The 17,773-nt window shown below is 46.1% G+C and overlaps 1 protein-coding gene across 3 annotated transcripts in view; it reads left to right on the top strand.

The window, feature by feature from the left end:
- The window catches only part of ASTN2 (astrotactin 2), a 989,097-nt gene extending 972,052 nt beyond the window's left edge, over positions 1 to 17,045 (top strand). For all 3 annotated transcript variants that reach the window (XM_043453335.1, XM_043453336.1, XM_043453334.1), the window contains 2 exons: positions 1,494 to 1,677; positions 16,215 to 17,045. In XM_043453335.1, coding sequence (XP_043309270.1) covers positions 1,494 to 1,677; positions 16,215 to 16,452 — 422 coding nt within the window. In that variant the 3' untranslated portion in view covers positions 16,453 to 17,045. The remainder of the gene's footprint in view (positions 1 to 1,493; positions 1,678 to 16,214) is intronic.
- The last annotated feature ends 728 nt before the right edge of the window (positions 17,046 to 17,773 follow it).

Here is a 17,773-nt window from a genome sequence, read left to right as displayed (position 1 = left end):
TTTGCCAGTGGACAGACTTGCTCCTCTTTTATAGAATATGTGTTTTGGCTTTGAGGAAAGGAATGGTGGAGAGTCAGAACTGTATGACTGTGTTCTGCCTCTTGGCCTAGGCTTTTAGAAACCAATCCCTTCCACTTTAGTGTGCCCTAGAGCTGGCAAATACGTGGCGCATGGAGGACCACTAGACCACTAGACTTTGCTGTACCGCTGGCAGACATCATTAGCTGATCATGGCAGACATCATTAGCTGATCACAGCACACCTTCCCATCTGGCCCAGGGGTGGCCTCAGAATTCTCAGCAAAGAGCTGCAGTCAGTAACTATCCGTCAGAATCAGCATGCGTGTTCCTGGTCCATGAAATTGTAAACATTAGACAAAACACATGAAAAAAAAAAAAAAAGAACCAATAAATCAGATCTACCATGTACTTAGTTCTTAGACCACGTGTAGATACAATTTCAACAAAGTTGTCATGGTAGCTCATGAGTCCTGGTGGTGCTTCAGTTCAAGGTGAGCAAGTATTTTCTAAGAGCCCTGGTACAAGCAGTGTAGAACAGACATGCTCTCCATCTTTCAGGAGTTTCCATTCTAGCGGGGCAGAGAGAGACATTTCTTCAGATGATCAGGCTACGTACTAGATAAGATGAGACACTGAGATACTGAGTCTTATTAAAAGGGAGGGGATTTGAGATGGATTCCTGGTAATTTTGTTGTTGTTATTTTTATTTTAAAAGGACACATGAACATGGTTAAAAAAAAAAAAATCAGAGTGGAAAACCCTAGAAAGTAAATGCTCCTCCCATCCTTAACCCAAGTCCCTCAAGGTCTCCTGAAGGCAATTGTTGTTAAGCAGTGACATGGGGCATACATAAATTTTGTTCAGAGTCTTAAAAGATGAAAGAATGTGCCTTCTATTCAGGAGAGCAGCCCATAATGAATTTTAGTTACATCAGTTAGCAGGAATAACTGAAAGAGTAGCCATTGCCATGAATGGCAAGCAGAAGAGTCTAGATTTTTCTTTGAAAGATTTTTGAATGAAGAGTTGTTAGACCTGATTACAAAAATATGTTGGAACTATTACAGAGAGGAGATAGAAGTAGACCATTGAGATGAGCTCAAGACACTTACTAGAAGCCTCTGCACTTGTTTGGAATTTTCTGTTAAATCATAGGCACGGACCTTATGTTAACCAGTGCAATTATAAGCACTAACTTTGTTCCAGACCCCCTGTCAAGTGCTTCATATCCGCCTTTTAATTTAGCCCTCCCATGCTCCTCCAGCGTGTGGATTATTATCTCCAACTGATAGATAAGAAAATGGAATACAACTGGTCAATGCCATATTCAGGATGGAATTAAGGTTGACTTGCCCCAAAAGACCACACAGGTGAACTCCTGCTTGAATACGCCTTCCTAGTTGTAAGGTATGCCTCCATCGTCCCTATTTCCTACCGTCTGGTGATCTGTGCCCACATACTTCCTCCGCCCCCCAGAGATAGCCGACAAGATCTACAATCTGTACAATGGGTATACAAGCGGCAAGGAGCAGCAGACTGCCTACAACACGCTGATGGAAGTCTCGGCCTCCATGCTGTTTCGAGTCCAGCACCACTACAACTCTCACTATGAGAAGTTCGGCGATTTTGTCTGGAGGAGCGAGGATGAGCTGGGGCCCAGGTACGTGGGTGCGTGAGTGTAAGTGCAGCAGTAAATTCTCCCTGTTCCCATCTGACTTTATTGGAGCCTTTTCTCCATAGGCTAATGATGGGCTTTATGAAATAAATAAAGGTGGCAGTCACCCAAGTCATGTCAGGACTCAAGGTGGGAAGCCGGTGGGGAGAATGAAAGAATCTTGGAATTTTAGCTTCTTGGACTTCTGGAATCTCAGATAAGAGAGAGACTTCAGTGTTCTTTCAGTCAGCCCCCTTACCTTCTGCTTTCAGTTTTAGAAATGGGAAACGTAGCTTCCTTGAGGAGATATGTCCTAACCAACATCATAGAAGAGCAGGTGGCAGAGTCATGGACCCTAATCTAGGACTTTCCCTTCTCTTTCATAAGAAATCCGAGCCGTCTTTTTTTTTTTTTTTTTTAAGAATAAAGTTCATTAGTGACCATGACTAAATGCATTCATAAATTCAACATGTATTAAGGTGTGATTTTTTTTTTTTGTCACCAGCAGTGACTATGCCAGCCACAGTGGTAGGTGCTATAGAGGAATCACCCATAACTGACACATAGTCACTATCTTCTGAAGCTTCCTGAAGTAGTATCTGCAGTGGGGGGCTGTGTCTCATATCCTGCACCGAACAGTGATGTCCATTCATTTATTCAACACAGACTTAACCGCCCCCTTTTTAGGCTGATCATGTACTGTTAAAAAGGCAGAAGCAGCCCCTACCTATGTGTAGCTCGCTGTTCCACATAATTAAGCAGTGGCAAAGAATAGAAAAAACAAATACCGTATATTAACGCATATATATGGAATCTAGACAAATAGTACTGATGAGCCTATTTGCAGAGAAGGAATGGAGATGCAGACATAGAGAAAAGACCTGTGTACACAGCTGGGGAAGGAGAGGATGGGACACAGTGAAAAAGGAGCACTGACATATATACGCTATCATGCGTAAAATAGATAGCTGCTGCATAACACGGGGAGTCCAGCCTCGCGCTCTGTGACGACCTAGAGGAGTTGAATGGGAAGCAAGGAGAAGAGACTCAAGAAGGAGAGGAGGTATATATATATATACACACACATATATATGTATGTATAATTATGACTGATTCGTGTTGTTGTATGGCAGAAACCAATACAACATTGTAAAGCAATTTTCGTCCAATTAAAAAAAATAGAATAGGAATAATAAGGGTCAAAAGGACAGAGAGGAGCCCTCTGGGGAGGTGAGGCACAGACACCCAGCCTGGGTAGCCCAGTGAAGGCCCTTCAAGAACTGAGACTGTTAGGCCTACAGGGTAAGTTGGGGTCAGGCACATGGAAGAAGACAACGACCGGAGGGTCTGGGGCCAAAGGAGTAGCCTGTGAAATGTTCAGAGGTATAATGCTACATAGAGCAGGGGTTAAAACCTCGTTAATTTTGAATTTATCATTTGCCTCCACCTTTATGATTTTTGTGGGCTTCCCTAGTGGCTCAGATGGTAAAGAATCTGCCCGCCATGCGGGAGACCCGGGTTCACTACCTGGGTTTGGGGAAGATCCCCTGGAGAAGGGATGGCAGCCCATTCCAGTATTCTTTCCTGGAGAATTCCATGGACAGAGAAGCCTGGCGGGCTGCAGTCCAAAGGGTTGCCAAGAGTCGGACATGACTGAGCGACTAACACTTTCACTTCATGATTTTTACCCTAGTTCCATACTATCTGCACTTTATTTTCTATTTTGTCCTTAGGCCCACGTATTAGCAAGTATGTTTGAAAAGGAAGCACTGTATCACTGTGTGAAGGGAAGCCGAGCACTGTCTCCCCTTAATAAAAACTAAACTTAAGCCTTCAGTTCAATGGAAGAAAAACAAAATGCCAGAAAACAATGCCACTTAAGCCTCTCAGAGCCTGAGGCTTTCCTTCTAAAAGGGAAGATTAGTGAGTGTTAGAGAAGTACTTTAAAACACAGTCCGGAATTAAACCTTTCCTTCTGAAAGTAATCTGGAGGAGGGCAAGGGATTGAAAAAGGGAATCTAAATGCTTTTCCCGGTTGTGATTCATTGTTGTTTAATGCTGGACCTGTGATCTTCCTGAGTACCACCTAAAATCCTTTCTCCTGCCCCAGGGGAACCCCTTCCACACTTTGGTAAACACTGTGTGTGGAGGAACTGAAAGAATTTCTGTGCAAAGTGTGTGACAGCAGGAGTGGGAAGAGATAAGACAGGGGAGGTCAGCAGAGGCCAGTTCCGAATGCCCTTTAAGTAGGGTTAAAGAGTTTGGATTATCTCTCTAGGGTAATGGGAAGCTTTTCAAGTGTTTTTCACAGGGGGAGATGTTATCAGATCTTCAAGGGAAAAGGATCCCTCTGACAGCCGCTGGCAGCCTGGACTAGAGGAATCCTGACCAGAGGGAGGCAGGGAGGCCCCAGAGGTTGTTGTGATACTAAATCCAGTGCTCCAGGCCAGGATCGTGTCAGTGGTACTGGAGAGAATTGCATGGCTTCCTGAAACACTTAGTGGGCAGCGTGTTATGCTTTAAATAGCTTTAAAATTACCCTGTAAAACAGACAAAATAGGGTATCCTCCCCATTTTATGAATGGAAAGGAATTGGAGGCCCCCACGGGGTTAAGTGAGCTGCACGGAGGCACACAGAGCTCGCTGTGGGGTCTGCTGCCGCCCCGAGCTTTCACCCTGAGCCCCTGCAACACGTGCGGTAACCTTCGAAGAATTCAAGGCTTGGTGGAGGGATGAAAGGGGTCTTTCCCTGGGGCAGACCTTATCTGTTCTGTTGGATCCTGGGTTTGTAACTGTCTCCCTCTCCTTCAGATAAAAGCGAAAGGAGAGCAGACAGACCGGAGCACAGGGCCTCAGATGAAAGCTGCAGCGTGAGTCATCTCGGCTGCCATCTTGCCCAGGCACGGGGAAAGGCGTTCTGCCTTTATTGGGCTTTTTCCCACAGGCTTCAGGGAATCTGGGTGGAAGCTAAACCAGAGCTTCACTCCCGACTTTGTCTTTATCATCTTCTGGGATCCCTTAAGACCCTCCAGGACATCAGTCTTCTAGAAGGCCTTTCTGGTCAGTCAAAGAGGCAGAACAACCCACTCCGTCATGGACAGTGATAACCCGCTCACCTCCAGCCAGCTGGTCACCAGCCACTGGCTGCCAGCCCCCGACCTGTGCCACCCAGCCTCCTCCTCCTTTGGTCTTTCTAGTCTCTGGAGGGAATCCGAGGTTTCTCTGATGCCCCACACTGGCATGAGCAGGAATCAAGACAGCTGCATCCTGATCCATCCTGGCACTGCTGATAAACTCCCCGTGCAGCCTTGGGCTCTGGGCCTCTCTGGGCCTGAGTCTCTTCATCTGTAAAAGGGCAGTAGTCCTTTCTTTCTTTTCTTTCTTTTTTAAGCAGTGAAAAATCTGTTTTCTAAATAAAGCTTACAAAGAGCCCCAGCTCTTAGCTAGAATGCTACCTCCTCAGGGAATCCTCTAAAATTTCTACTCTATCACAGCCTCAGGTTTTAATTTTCTGTGTTGCAGCTACTAGTTTTAGTATCTTATATTGGTTGTATATTTTGTGGTGGTGGTGGTTTAGTCACTTAGTTGTGTCCGACTCTTGTGACCCTGTGGACTATAGCCTGTCAGGTTCCTCTATGCATGGGATTCTCCAGGCAAGAATACTGGAGTGGGTTGCCTTCTCCTCCTCCAGGGGACTTTCCTGAGCCAGGGATCGAACCCTCATCTCCTGCATTGCAGGCAGATTCTTTACCACAGAGGCATCAGGGAAGCCCCACGGGTGAGAGAGGGCAGGTAAGAGAATATGCTTCAGTCAGGAAGGACAAATCTCAGGGGAGTGGAGAGTTCAGGGTGAGGAGGAGAAGGGAAGACCGAAGCAGAAGTCATATCATAATGGCTCTTTATGAGCCCTACTCATGAGTCATTTTTCTTCCAAAAGCTGGGTCAGTGTTCTAAACAGAGGATCCATGTGGGTAGATGTACCATGCCTCTCAAAGGCTGGAAGTCTGCAGAACATCCACGTGTGAAGGAGAAAGAATAAGGCCCTGCCTTGGGTTTCTGTTGTAGCTTCGTCACCCGCTTGCTGTGCAACCTCGGACAAGTTGCCTCTCCCTTCGGAGCCTCACTTGCAACATAAAAGGGCTGGACTCTAAGGTCCCTTCTGGCTGCAAAGACAGGGAACCAGCCAGCCCTGAAGGTCACAGAAACCAGAGAAGAGACGCAGCAGAAGTGTCCTTTCACCTCTAGCCCAGCATGGCAGGCTCCTCAGGAACCTAGGATGGCTAGGACAGTAAGAGTTTTTCCCAGGAGCACCCTAGTATCCTGAGATGAGCTCTGTTAGGATTCCGTTGGCCTCTAACCACCAAGCCCCCAAATGTTCTCTGCGTCTCCATGGATCTTTGGTCGGGTACCCCCATAAAGTTTAGTGACAAAAGGGTGACTCTTGCTGCTACCTAAGTCCATCAGGCCAATGTCCTCTGGAGCTTGGTTCCCATGGCAACCACAGGTTCTTGCAAACAACTGCTCAGAGAAGACCTGCTGACACCCAGCTGTCCCAGCCATGCGGTTCCTATTAGGAGACCTGAAAACCTTTACTTACAGGTGGTCAGGGATCAGAATTTGCTCCAGTCAAATACCCTTGACCACTCCTGAGCTTCTCAATCCTCTCAGGTTATGTCTAATGAGGAGGGAGAAGAGAGTCAGCACTTGAAGAGATTTTGTTTCAGTGAAATTGAGTAAATGAGTGAATAGAGTAAATGTATGTCTAGATATTTCTGTTTTTCTTTATATCATGTAATGCTTTATTTACATTTTACAAATCACTTTTACATTAATTAATTTGAAAATATTTGCTGCATTTTTCCAAAATATCTTTCTTTTCTTTCTTTTTTTTTTTTTTTGACTCAGTTATATATGTGTATATATTCTTCTGGTTAGAGGATAATTGCTTTACAATGTTGCATTGATTTCTGCCATACAGAAATTTCTGCCGTGTGACTCAATCATAAGAATACATATGTCCCCGCCTTCTTGAACCCCTCCTACCCCACCCCTCTGGGCTGTCCCAGAGCGCTCGGTTGAGTTCCCTGTGTTAGGGAACAGCAGCTTCTCACAAGTTATTTATTTCGAATGGTAATGCATGTTCTTTAGTGCTGCTCTGAATTTGTCCCACCCTCCCCTTCCTCCACTGTGTCCACAAGCCTGTTCTCTATGTCTGTGTCTCTATTCCTGCCCTGCGAATACTTTCATCAGTACCGTTTTTCTAGATTCCATCTATATGTGTTAATATATGTATTTGTTTTTCTCTCTCTGATGGACTTCACTCTGCATAATAGGCTCTGGGTTTGTCCACCTCACTAGAACTGACTCAACTCCATTCGTTTTTATGGCTGAGTAGTCTTCCATTGTGTCTATGTACCATAGCTTCTTTATCCACTCATCTGAGAAGGGACATCTAAATTGCCTTCCACGGCCTGGCTGGGGTAAATATTGCTGCAATGAACAGTGGGGTACATGTGTCTTTTTGAATTATGGTTTTCTCAGGGTATATGCACAGTAGTGGGATTGCTGGGTCATATGGTAGTTTTATTCCTAGCTTTTTTAAAAAAAAAATCCATACTGCTCTCCAGAGTGGCTATATCAATTTACATTCCCACATGCTGTGCCAAAGTTTTTCCTTTTCTCCCCATCTTCTCCAGCATTTATTGTTTGTAGATTTTTTGATGATGGCCATTCTGATTGTAGGTTTGATTTGCATTTGTCTAATGAACGATGTTGAGCTCTTTTCATGTGTTTATTGGCCATCTGTATGTCTTCTTCAAAGAATTGTCTGTATAGGTCTTCTACCCATTTTTCAATTGGGTTGTTTATCTTTCTGACATTGAGCTGTATGAGCTGCTTGTGTATTTTAGAGATTAATCTGTTGTCACTTGCTTCATTTGCAATTATTTTCTTCCATTCTGAGGGTTGTCTTTTCATCTCATTTATGGTAGAAATATTGTATTTCTGTTATCAGCCCCTGTTGTTTCCATGGCGGACATTGCTAATAGATAACAGAGATTATTCCAGGCTTGATTCATTCTAGGCTGTTTCTCAACATAACCAGACAAGAAGCTTTTCCCATCTGAAAAGGATTAGAACATGCTATGAATTGTCATTGCTTTGTTCTTCGTGAAAATATTCAAGCCTGGGATGTCAGTATACATTCTTCGGTCCAAGATTATGTTAGCTCTTTCCTTAGATATCGTGGATTCACTCTCTTGGAATTTCTAGGATGTTGGAAACAAGAGCAAACTTAGCCTCCTAGAACCATACTCCTATCATTTCAGATGCATTTTCATTTTTTCCCTGCATATTTTGACATTTCAGAAATCAAGATGGATTGTGCACAATCAATGTGCACATTATGTTGCATTCTTTCTTCATTTCTTGAAAGGCTGTTATTAAATCAATAACATATCTTAAAACTGACAATGTCTTAGATAAATATGAGCAAGACACTACGAGTTTGAACCAATGTCCCACAGAACATCCCCCCACTAATAATATAGCGATGTACATAATTATCTCGTTGTTATTCAGTTGCTAAATTGTGTCTGATTCCTTGTGACCCCATGGACTGCAGCACACCAGTCTTCCTTGTCCTTCACTATCTCCCAGAGTTTGCTCAAACTCATGTCCATTGAGTCAGTAATGCCATCCAACCATCTCATCCTCTGTCACCCCCGTATCCTGCCCTCAATCTTTCCCAGCATCAGGGTCTTTTCTAATGAGTCGGCTCTTCACATCAGGTGGCCAAAGTATTGGAGCTTCAGCTTCAGCATCAGTCCTTCCAATGAATACTCAAGGTTGATTTTCTTTAAGATTGACTGGTTTGGTCTCCTTTCTGTGCCAGGGACTCGCAAGCGTCTTCTCCAGCACCACAGTTCGAAGGCATCAATTCTTCGGCGCTCAGCCTTCTTTATGGTCCAACTATCACATCCATACATGACTACGGAAAAACCATAGCTTTGACTATATGGACCTTTGTCGGCAAAGTGATGTCTCTGCTTTTTAATATAGCTTTGTCATAGCTTTTCTTCGAAACGGCAAGTGTCTTTGAATTTCATGTCTGCAGTCACTGTCTGCAGTGATTTTGGAGCCCAAGAAAATAAAATCTGCCACTGTTGCCATTTTTTCCCCATCTATTTCCCATGAAGTAATAGGACCAGATGCCATGATCTTAGTTTTCTGAATGTTGAATTTTAAGCCAGCTTTTTCACTCTCTTCTTTCACCTTCATCAAGAGGCTCTTTAGTTCCTCTTCGTTTTCTGCCATTAGGGTGGTATCATCTGCATATCTGAGGTTGTTGAAATTTCCATCAGTTCCAAACTGAAATACTTTTGGGTTTGTTGAGATTTAGTCATTCTTACCATCAGTTTAGAAATGAGTTCTTGGAAGGCCTCATGGTTTCTTATGAGAGAACAAGGAGGACACAAAGCCAAATGTAAATATTTTTGCTAGTCACCTTACAAATCGTATTTCAAACCTGGTATTGAGGAAATATATTTACACGGCAGTACCCGAGCTTCTGATTTTCTGTTTAATGGGGGTGGTCTGAGGCTAAACTTGATGTGGATATTCTGAAAGTAACCCCAGTGAACCACTGGGAAGCCATAAAACCATGGCTTCATTGCACACATTCATCATACCAGCTTTATAATGTGTGTATGTTGCATGTTTTCAAAATGGAAACGCCTTTTATTGTATTTTGTCTTAAAAGTAATTCTTGTTCATTCTGTAATGTGTAAATGAGACAGGTGTATATATATATATGTGTGTGTGTGTGTGTGTATAATTGCAAACTGAAATGTTATTCCCTGGACTCCTTGTCTCTACCCAGAGAGAAAATTGTTAACAATGTGCACATACTTCTCCAGAGATCGATGTGGATGTGACATGGATATGCTCATGAATAAGGAAACTGGTTCAGACTTAAGGATATGTTGACATCTATAGACCACATAGTTCCATTTCTGTCCACTCTGCTATGTAGATCAAATACATCCGTTTTGCTCTGTTTTCTGCCTATTTACACTTAATAGCACAAGTCTTTTCCTATGGATACATATGTACATATGTTGGCCTTTTAAAGGTTCCTTCAATGATATGGATTTATCACACGTTAATTTAGCCCTCTGTTAAAGAACAACTAGATCTCTTACTTTTTTTTTTATTATAAACAAATATGTATAAACATTTTGCCCAGTTGCCCAATTACTTCCGTAGACCCACGTGATGCTCCTGTGTCCCTGAAGGTGTTACCTAGGTTTCTGGCACCTGGTGGGTCCTTGGTCGCCTGTCGTCATTGTCATCCCTGATCCTCAGGGTTCTCCCCTCTTGTTTTCATTTATTAGAACATCATAACTATTTTCCTAAATGCCCACCCCCTTCAGGGACACACTTGATTCTTACTTGCAGCAGTTCTGCAGCAGACTTGCTTTTGAAACAACCTTCGGCATCGTGATCTGGCTGCAGTTTGCACATGTCACTCTTACCAGAAGCGAGTGGGGTTCTCCAGATGTGGCCTGACAGGGGCAGCTCGAATGGAAGTCCTTATTTCCCTGAATCTGCCCTCTCTACTTCCAGAGGTGGTGTTCCAGCCATGGTGTTTGCAACTGCGCCATGCCCTTGACTCTCATTAAGCTTGAGGTCAGCTAACGCAGAGACTTAGGCTTAGCTCAAGGAGACAGAGATTAGGGAGAGAGGCCAACGGAAATGTTCCCTTGCTGTCTCTCCTCTTTTGCTCCATCCCGTGGCCCCCTTAGAATTAGATCTCTGTCCAATAACTGTGTCAACAGCGAAGTGGGTAATGGTGCTGGGAAGAGAGTAGTCACTTAAGCTCCTGCGGTTCCCGGAGAAGCGGCGTCCCAGCCCAGCCGCTGACTCTCTCACAAGCCATCCCTGTCTCAGTCTCGCCTGCTGGTACAGTGACAGATTAACGTGCACTGTCCCTCCTTCCCCTCTGGCTTCCCATCCTGCCGGGCCTGTGTCCTGTCTCCAAGGAGAGGAGGACTTCATTTCTGGTATTTGCGAAAAGTGGTCACTCTGACCTGTGCTTTCCCCCCTCCCAGGCAAAGCTTGGGGGCAGGCCTGGCCTTTGACTGATGAATCTCCATTGCTTGCAATGTACTACCCTGCAGTCTCACCTCCGGTCTCTCACCCCGCACCCCCCTCCAGCCTCTGAACACCTCCAACCCTTGTCTTCATGGCTTCACCTTGTGGATTCTCCGGCCTTTGTCTCACTGCACATCAAGGTGTTGAAGCATCGTGTACGGTGAAGCAAGAGCAGGAGGCAGTTAAGCGAACTAACATTGGTTTGGGTCCCGTTATGTGCATATTCCTTGTTGGACGCTTATAGCAGTAGTTTCACTGCAGCTGAACAGCAGTCCTACAAAATAAGTATCTCTATCCCCAGTTTACAAATGAGGAAACTGAGGCTCATAGAGAAGAAGTGGCTTGCCCTAACACACTCTGGAGCCTATGTCCTTTCTACTGCAAAATATCTTGGCTAACATTGCTGAGAACTAAGCAAATCACCCAGGTCCTCTCATCTTCCAGAAATACTGCTGTTCTCACTTTACTGATGCAGTAACTGGGAGTTAGTGGCATTGAAGAGCTTGCTCATGATCCACGTAGCTAAGTGATAGAACTAGGATTTGAATCTGGGACTTCAAAACCAAAAATGTCATCTCAGCTCTAGACACTCAGAGCGCTGATTCTAGTTTTGCTTTTGTTATTAACTTCAGGTGGTCCTTTAGGCAAATTGTTCTCTCATTTCAATCTTTAGTTTCCATCTATACAAAGGCTTGTCCAGTTGAGTTCCAAGATTCTTTCTATGGGAATGGCTGGGCCCTTGGAGACAAAGCATTTGGACATCTTAGAGGACTTGTCTTCCAATCTCATTTTGTATTTGTGACTTTGTGGCTGTGTAGATCAGACAATAGGGGCTTTACAGGTGCCTTAGTGGTAAAGAATCGACCTGCTAATGCAGGAGACACAGGAGACATGGGTTAAATCCCTGGATCAGGAAGGTTCCCTGGAGAAGGAAATGGTAACCCAATCCAGTATTCTTGCCTGGAGAATCTCATGGACAGGGGAGCCTGGTGGACTGCAGTCACTGAGGTCACAAATAGTCAGACATGACTGAGCATGCTTGCACACATGCAGATCAGACGATGACTCTCCATTGCCCTCAAAATAGGATACTTTACCACGGCTCAGAAGAGTCTGGATGGTCTGCTCTCTACCAAACTAACTCGTCTCCTACCCATTCTTTGCACTAACCATTTCAAAAAAACCCGATGGTTTATGCTCTCTTTAAACCAGTGAGCAACTTCCTCTGTCTTCCCATCTACCTGAAAAATGTGTGTTACCTTTGAACAACTAGCTCAGATGTTATGCCCCCTGGGAAGATTTGTCTGAGTCCCCAAATTAATAATTGAATGTCCACGTTATATATTCCCATAGCTCCGAGCATATTCTCAAACCTGGAACTCTGCTTCTGGATTAGAAGCTGTTACTATTTCTATCTGTCTCCTGGCAATGACTTATAGAAGTGCTCAAAGCTTGAACCAGTACACAAATCATGGTGGTGGTGGTGATGGCACTAATGATGCTTTTTCTACTAAGAGTTTTGCACATATTAACTTATTTAATTTTTGCTTCAACTCTATAATGTGGGCAAATGTGATCCCCATTTTATGAATAAGGGAACAGAATAAGTAGCTTTTTAAAAGTAGGAAAAGAGACAGGCCTGCATCCCTAAGTACAGTGACAAGAAACGCGTAACACCTGGGCATGTCTCTTCCTGGTTTCTTTCTGCTGGTCTTGCCCTCCCCCAGGTTGATTCTCCTCAACGCAGCCAGAAATGTTTTTAAGCAGTTTGTCTCTTAAAACTGCTGCTTGGAAGTCTTCCGTAACTCCCCACTTACCCCTGTGGAGGGCTGATTATAAATTCATTGATTTCTTTTTTCATTTTTAAAACAGCCTTTGTGGTAGACCTCCCTCATGGCTCAGTCAGTGAAAAAACTGCCTGCAATGCAGGAGACTTGGGTTCAATTCCTGGGTCGGGAAGATCCCCTGGAGAAGGAAATGGCAACCCACCCCAGTATATTCTTTCTTGCCTGGAGAATCCCCTGGAGAGAGGAGCCTGGCAGGCTACAGTCCATGGGTTTGCAAGAGTCAGACTGAGTAACTTTCACTACTGCCTACTTTGTGGTAGACCTAGTTATTATTCCCATTTGTGGGTAAGGAAACTGAGGCACAGTTGGTGAAATAACGTCCTCAATAGCACAGAGCTAGTAAGTGTCTGGGGCAGGATGCGAACCTCAGCAGTCAGGCTCTCGAGCCTATGCGGTGCACCATTACTCTATACAACCCGTGCCCCAGCTTCTAAGCTCCAGTGGCCTGGTTCCTGCCACTTCTCCAGTTTCCCCCTGTGAGCCCACTTGCACACCGTCTTCCATCTCTAAACCCCTTCTCTCTGTGCCTTCCCCTGGCCTTCCGATTATGCCTTTCCCTCTTCTTTGCCCAAACCCTGCTCATCATGGAGGCCCAGCACAAGTTCCCCCCTTTCCAGGAAGTCTTCTCGGATTTCCCAGTCCCCCCGCTGTACTGTCCTCTGTTCCCCACAGCTCCCGCGTCTCCACTTACGGTTGCTCTGGCCACCTGCCTTGCAGTTTTCCACTTGTGTATCTTTCCTACTGAAGTGGGAGCTCTGCCATGTAACAAATGCTCAGCAAAGGAGCAAGCAATGACTCTGCCTCCTTTCACTTCACCCCCACCCCGCTCGTCAAAGGAAGAAGCGGGTTTGGAGATGTTAAGTCAAGTTCTCCAGGACACAAGGAGCAGAGCAAACGCTGAAATGAGGAGGCCTGGGAATAAGCTCCTCTGGTCCCCGCCCCCCCACCCCAGGGAGGCGCCTGCCCGAGGTGAGAGAGCCCTGTGGGGCGAGTGTGATTATGAAGCTATGAATTCTTGGCACCTCAGGAAATATTCCACCCAAGTGGTGAGCTATACAAAGAGGACTTTTTGAAAGGCACCTCATAAATCGTGCCCACAAGACCTACACACATAAGCCCGGCCCTTTTGCAGCCGCCACGCAGGTGCCTGACACAGTCTCCCATTTGTGGGGTCTGCTGTCGTAAAATGCCTCCCTCCTGGGGGTCTCCAAGGGGCATGCAGAGGACAGCAGGAGAGGGCCTCGCCTCTGGCCCCTCAGGACCTCCAGGCATCTTGAGGATGCGGAGATGTAGCAGAAAGTGGATCCCACGTGGAGCCGGACACCCGGACGGCAAAGCTGACTTCTGGTGTGACCCTCTCAAAGCCTCCATTTCCGCGCCTTTCATGAGACCATGTTGTTGGTCCTCAAATGTGGTGATTTTTTTAAAATCTTGACTTATTTCTGCCATGCTGGGTCATTGTTGCACACGGGCTTCCTCTAGTTGTGAGTGAGAGCTACTCTTCTAGCTGCGGGGCTGGGGCTTCTTGCTGCGATGGCTTCTCTCCTTGTGGAGCTCGGGCGATAGGGCACGCAGGCTTCAACGTTGCGGTGTGCAGGCTTAGTTGCCCCGTGGCGCGTGGGATCTTCCAGGACCAGGGACCAAAACCGTGTCCCCTCCACACGGCAAGGTGGATTCCTAACCACTGGACCACCAGGGAAGCCCTCAAATGGAGTGATTTTGCTCCGCAGAGGATATTTGGTCTGGACACAGTTGTATTGTCATGCCTTGGACTGCGGGAGCAGGTATCTTACAGGCAGAGGTGTGGGGATGCTGCCCCTCCAGCAAAGAATGACCCAGCCCACATGTCGTCAGTACCCTGTTGAGAAACCTCGGACTAGGTGATCTCAGAGACGCTTGCCTTAATTTCCTCTGCAGCCACCAGATCTCTGAGGAACCTCTCTCTGGTGCTGCATGAAGAGCGCTAGATAAGTTCCTAATGATGATCACAGTCCAAGGCGATCCTTGCTAGGACTAGTGTCCGGCATGACCTTGATCCTGAGACATCATCACCAGTTCTCGCCCTTTCCTGAGGGCGTACTCGAGGCCAGCCTTTGGGCATCTCTCTTAGTTAATCTCACAACCAGTTTCTGAAGGTAAGGCTAACTACTATCACTGTTTTAGAGACAAGGAGAATGAGAGGCATCTGCTTTGGGGATACAGAAATAAAGGCTTTCGTGAAGGAGAAGCCCAGAAGGCAAGCTTTTTTTTCTGACTCTGAGAAAAGAGTCTGAGGGAAGAGCAGTAAGACAGTAGGCAGAGGGACCGGGTGACTGTTCAGACCTAGTGGGTGACCACGTCAGTGGTCAGCTTGATGTTTCAGCGTGGTCAAGGGGTGTCATCTCTCTGAAACTTGGGCTCCATACCCACTGAATCTAAGGGGAAAGGATAGTATTTTCAGGGTTGTCGTGAAGGTTAAATACAGATTTTAAAGTGTGTATACACCCAGGTTGGATGCATGAAGCAAGTGCTCAGGGCTGGTTCACTGGGAGGACCCAGAGGGATGGGATGGGGAGGGAGGTGGGAGCGGGGATCAGGATGGGGAACACATGTAAATCCATGGCTGATTCATGTCAATGTATGACAAAAACCACTACAATATTGTAAAGTAATTAGCCTCCAACTAATAAAAATAAATGCAAAAAAAAAAAGTGTGTATACATTGCTTACCCAGCATCTAGCATGTGGTGTTCATTTATTTTAGTTATTGTTCTTTTTGTCATTTATCATCATTATAATAATTATCACTTGGCTAGAGTTCTAAGGCTTATAAGTTTTATGTTTTAGAAGTGAATATGTTAGGCCAGAACTTACACCTCTTTTATTATTATTATTTTTTATTATAGTTTCTTTACAATGTTGTATTAGTTTCTGCTTTATGGCAAAATGATATAAGCATATCAACCACACGTATAAGCATATATCCCTTATTTCTTGGATTTCCTTCCCATTTAGTTCACCACAGAGCAATGAGTAGTATTCCCTATGCTATACAGTAGGTTCTCATAAGTTACCTATTTTATTCATGAAACTGAAAAAGTCGCTCAATCATGTCCTACTCTTTGTGACCCCATGGACTATACAGTACATGGAATTCTCCAGGCTAGAATACTGGAGTGGGTAGCTATTCCCTTCTCCAAGGGATCTTCCCAATGCAGGGATTGAACCAAGGTCTCCCACATTGCAGGCAGATTCTTGACCAGCTGAGCCAGCAGGGAAGCCCATAGTATATACATGTCAATCCCTATCTCTCAATCCATCCTACCCCTCCTCCTCTCCTGGTATCCATACAATTGTCCTCTCTTTCACTTTTTGCACATGGCACAAATGAAGACAAATTCCAAAGTGATTTTTGAGCAAGCGTTCATAATATCACACTTACGGCTAGAAAACTGTTGGGACAAGAAGCCCTCATCCATCCGCTGACCTTTACTGCCCACCTCGAAGTCCTGCCCCTCTGACCTGGGCTTCTCCAGCTTCATCGCCGTCCCTCCTGTCTTCCAGGAAGGCCCACCTGATCCTCCGGCGGCTGGAGAGGGTGAGCAGCCACTGTTCCAGCCTCCTGCGAAGCGCCTACATCCAGAGCCGCGTGGACACCGTGCCCTACCTCTTCTGCCGCAGCGAGGAGGTCCGGCCCGCGGGCATGGTGTGGTACAGCGTCCTCAAGGACACCAAAGTCACGTGCGAGGAGAAGATGGTGTCCATGGCCCGGAACACGTACGGGGAGGCCAAGGGCCGGTGAGGGCGGGCGCCGCCCTCCGCGAGCGCAGAGACTCTCCGGGGGAGCGCGAGCGGTGCTCTCGCGGATCCGGGGCCTGGCGGGGGGGTGGAGCTCGGCTGAGGATGGGCCGCACGGAGGAGGCTTGCCAGCAAGGCCAAAGCAGACTCTCTTGTGGATAGCCAACGGAGAACTTTGTCACCACTGGAATTCTTCATTTGCCCCCAGCTTTTATTTTTTCTAAGGTATCATTTGACTCTATCAAAGTCTCTCCTTTTTAAACTTTTTCTTACGGATGGCAGTGAGTCCCGAGGCAGGAGCTTTCAGTTGGAGACCCAGCGGCCTTTCCTCTTCTTCCTTCCTCCTGCCACCCACCCCCCGGCTTCCTTCCTGCTGTGGACCCCAGGAGGAGCCCTGTGGAGAGCTAGTTGGACCCCCTTCAGCATCAGGAAGGAGGCCCCGAGGATCATTGGCAGTGAGGAAGCTTGGGTCTTTAGGACTTTCATTTTCCAGACATGTTTGGGTTGGCAGGACCCCTGCCTCTTCCTGCTCCCCGTGGGTCTGCCCAGAGTCCCTGCAGGACTTCCCATGCATTAAAAATTCCTATTGTCTCTCTCTCTCTCTGCTTGGGTTGTGTTTCTTACTGATGGGGGACCTCTGTTTATTCACTCAACAGGTATTTATTGATTCTCTACTATATACCAGGCACTGGGCAATCAGCTAAAGAACAGATTCTCCCTGTCATCAGGGAGCATACAGTCCAATGGAAATTACAGAGAAGCAGCCAGTTATTTCGGGCTGTGGTAGGGGAGGAATGGAGATTCTTCTAACTCATTTCCGGGTCACGAGACAAACGAAAGGGGTTCCAAAACGCTTTCTTGAAAAAGTGATGCCGATATCCAAAAGATGGGGGAGGGGGAGGGGATTAGCGCCAGGCAGGTGGGGCACCAGGAACAATAGCCCAGAGATAAGAGGAAAGGTAAGTCAGTCAATGGACAGGAGTTTGAGCAAACTCTGGGAGATGGTGAAGGACAGGGAAGCCTGGCGTGCCGCAGTCCAAAGAGCAGGATACAGCTGAGCGACTGGACAACAGCAAAGTCATTCAGAGGCTGAAAGCACTGTCGTTGGGAACAGAGATCAAAACAGGAAGAAGCAAGAGGTAAGGCTGGGAGCTGGGCAGGGCATTGGAAGCCGTGGACAGAAGGTCTGACTGTGTTTCAAGTAACTGAGCACCACTGCAGAACATTAGCAGAGGAGTCACCACGCCCTGTAAGAAAAACCGTTCCAGCGCCAGCATGGTCGGACTGGACAAGGCGTTGCAGAGGGTGACTGTCTACTGTCATTT

Source organism: Cervus canadensis, chromosome 30, assembly GCF_019320065.1.
Source record: "Cervus canadensis isolate Bull #8, Minnesota chromosome 30, ASM1932006v1, whole genome shotgun sequence".
NCBI lineage: Eukaryota > Metazoa > Chordata > Mammalia > Artiodactyla > Cervidae > Cervus > Cervus canadensis.
This window is presented reverse-complemented; position numbering and strand designations above follow the sequence as displayed.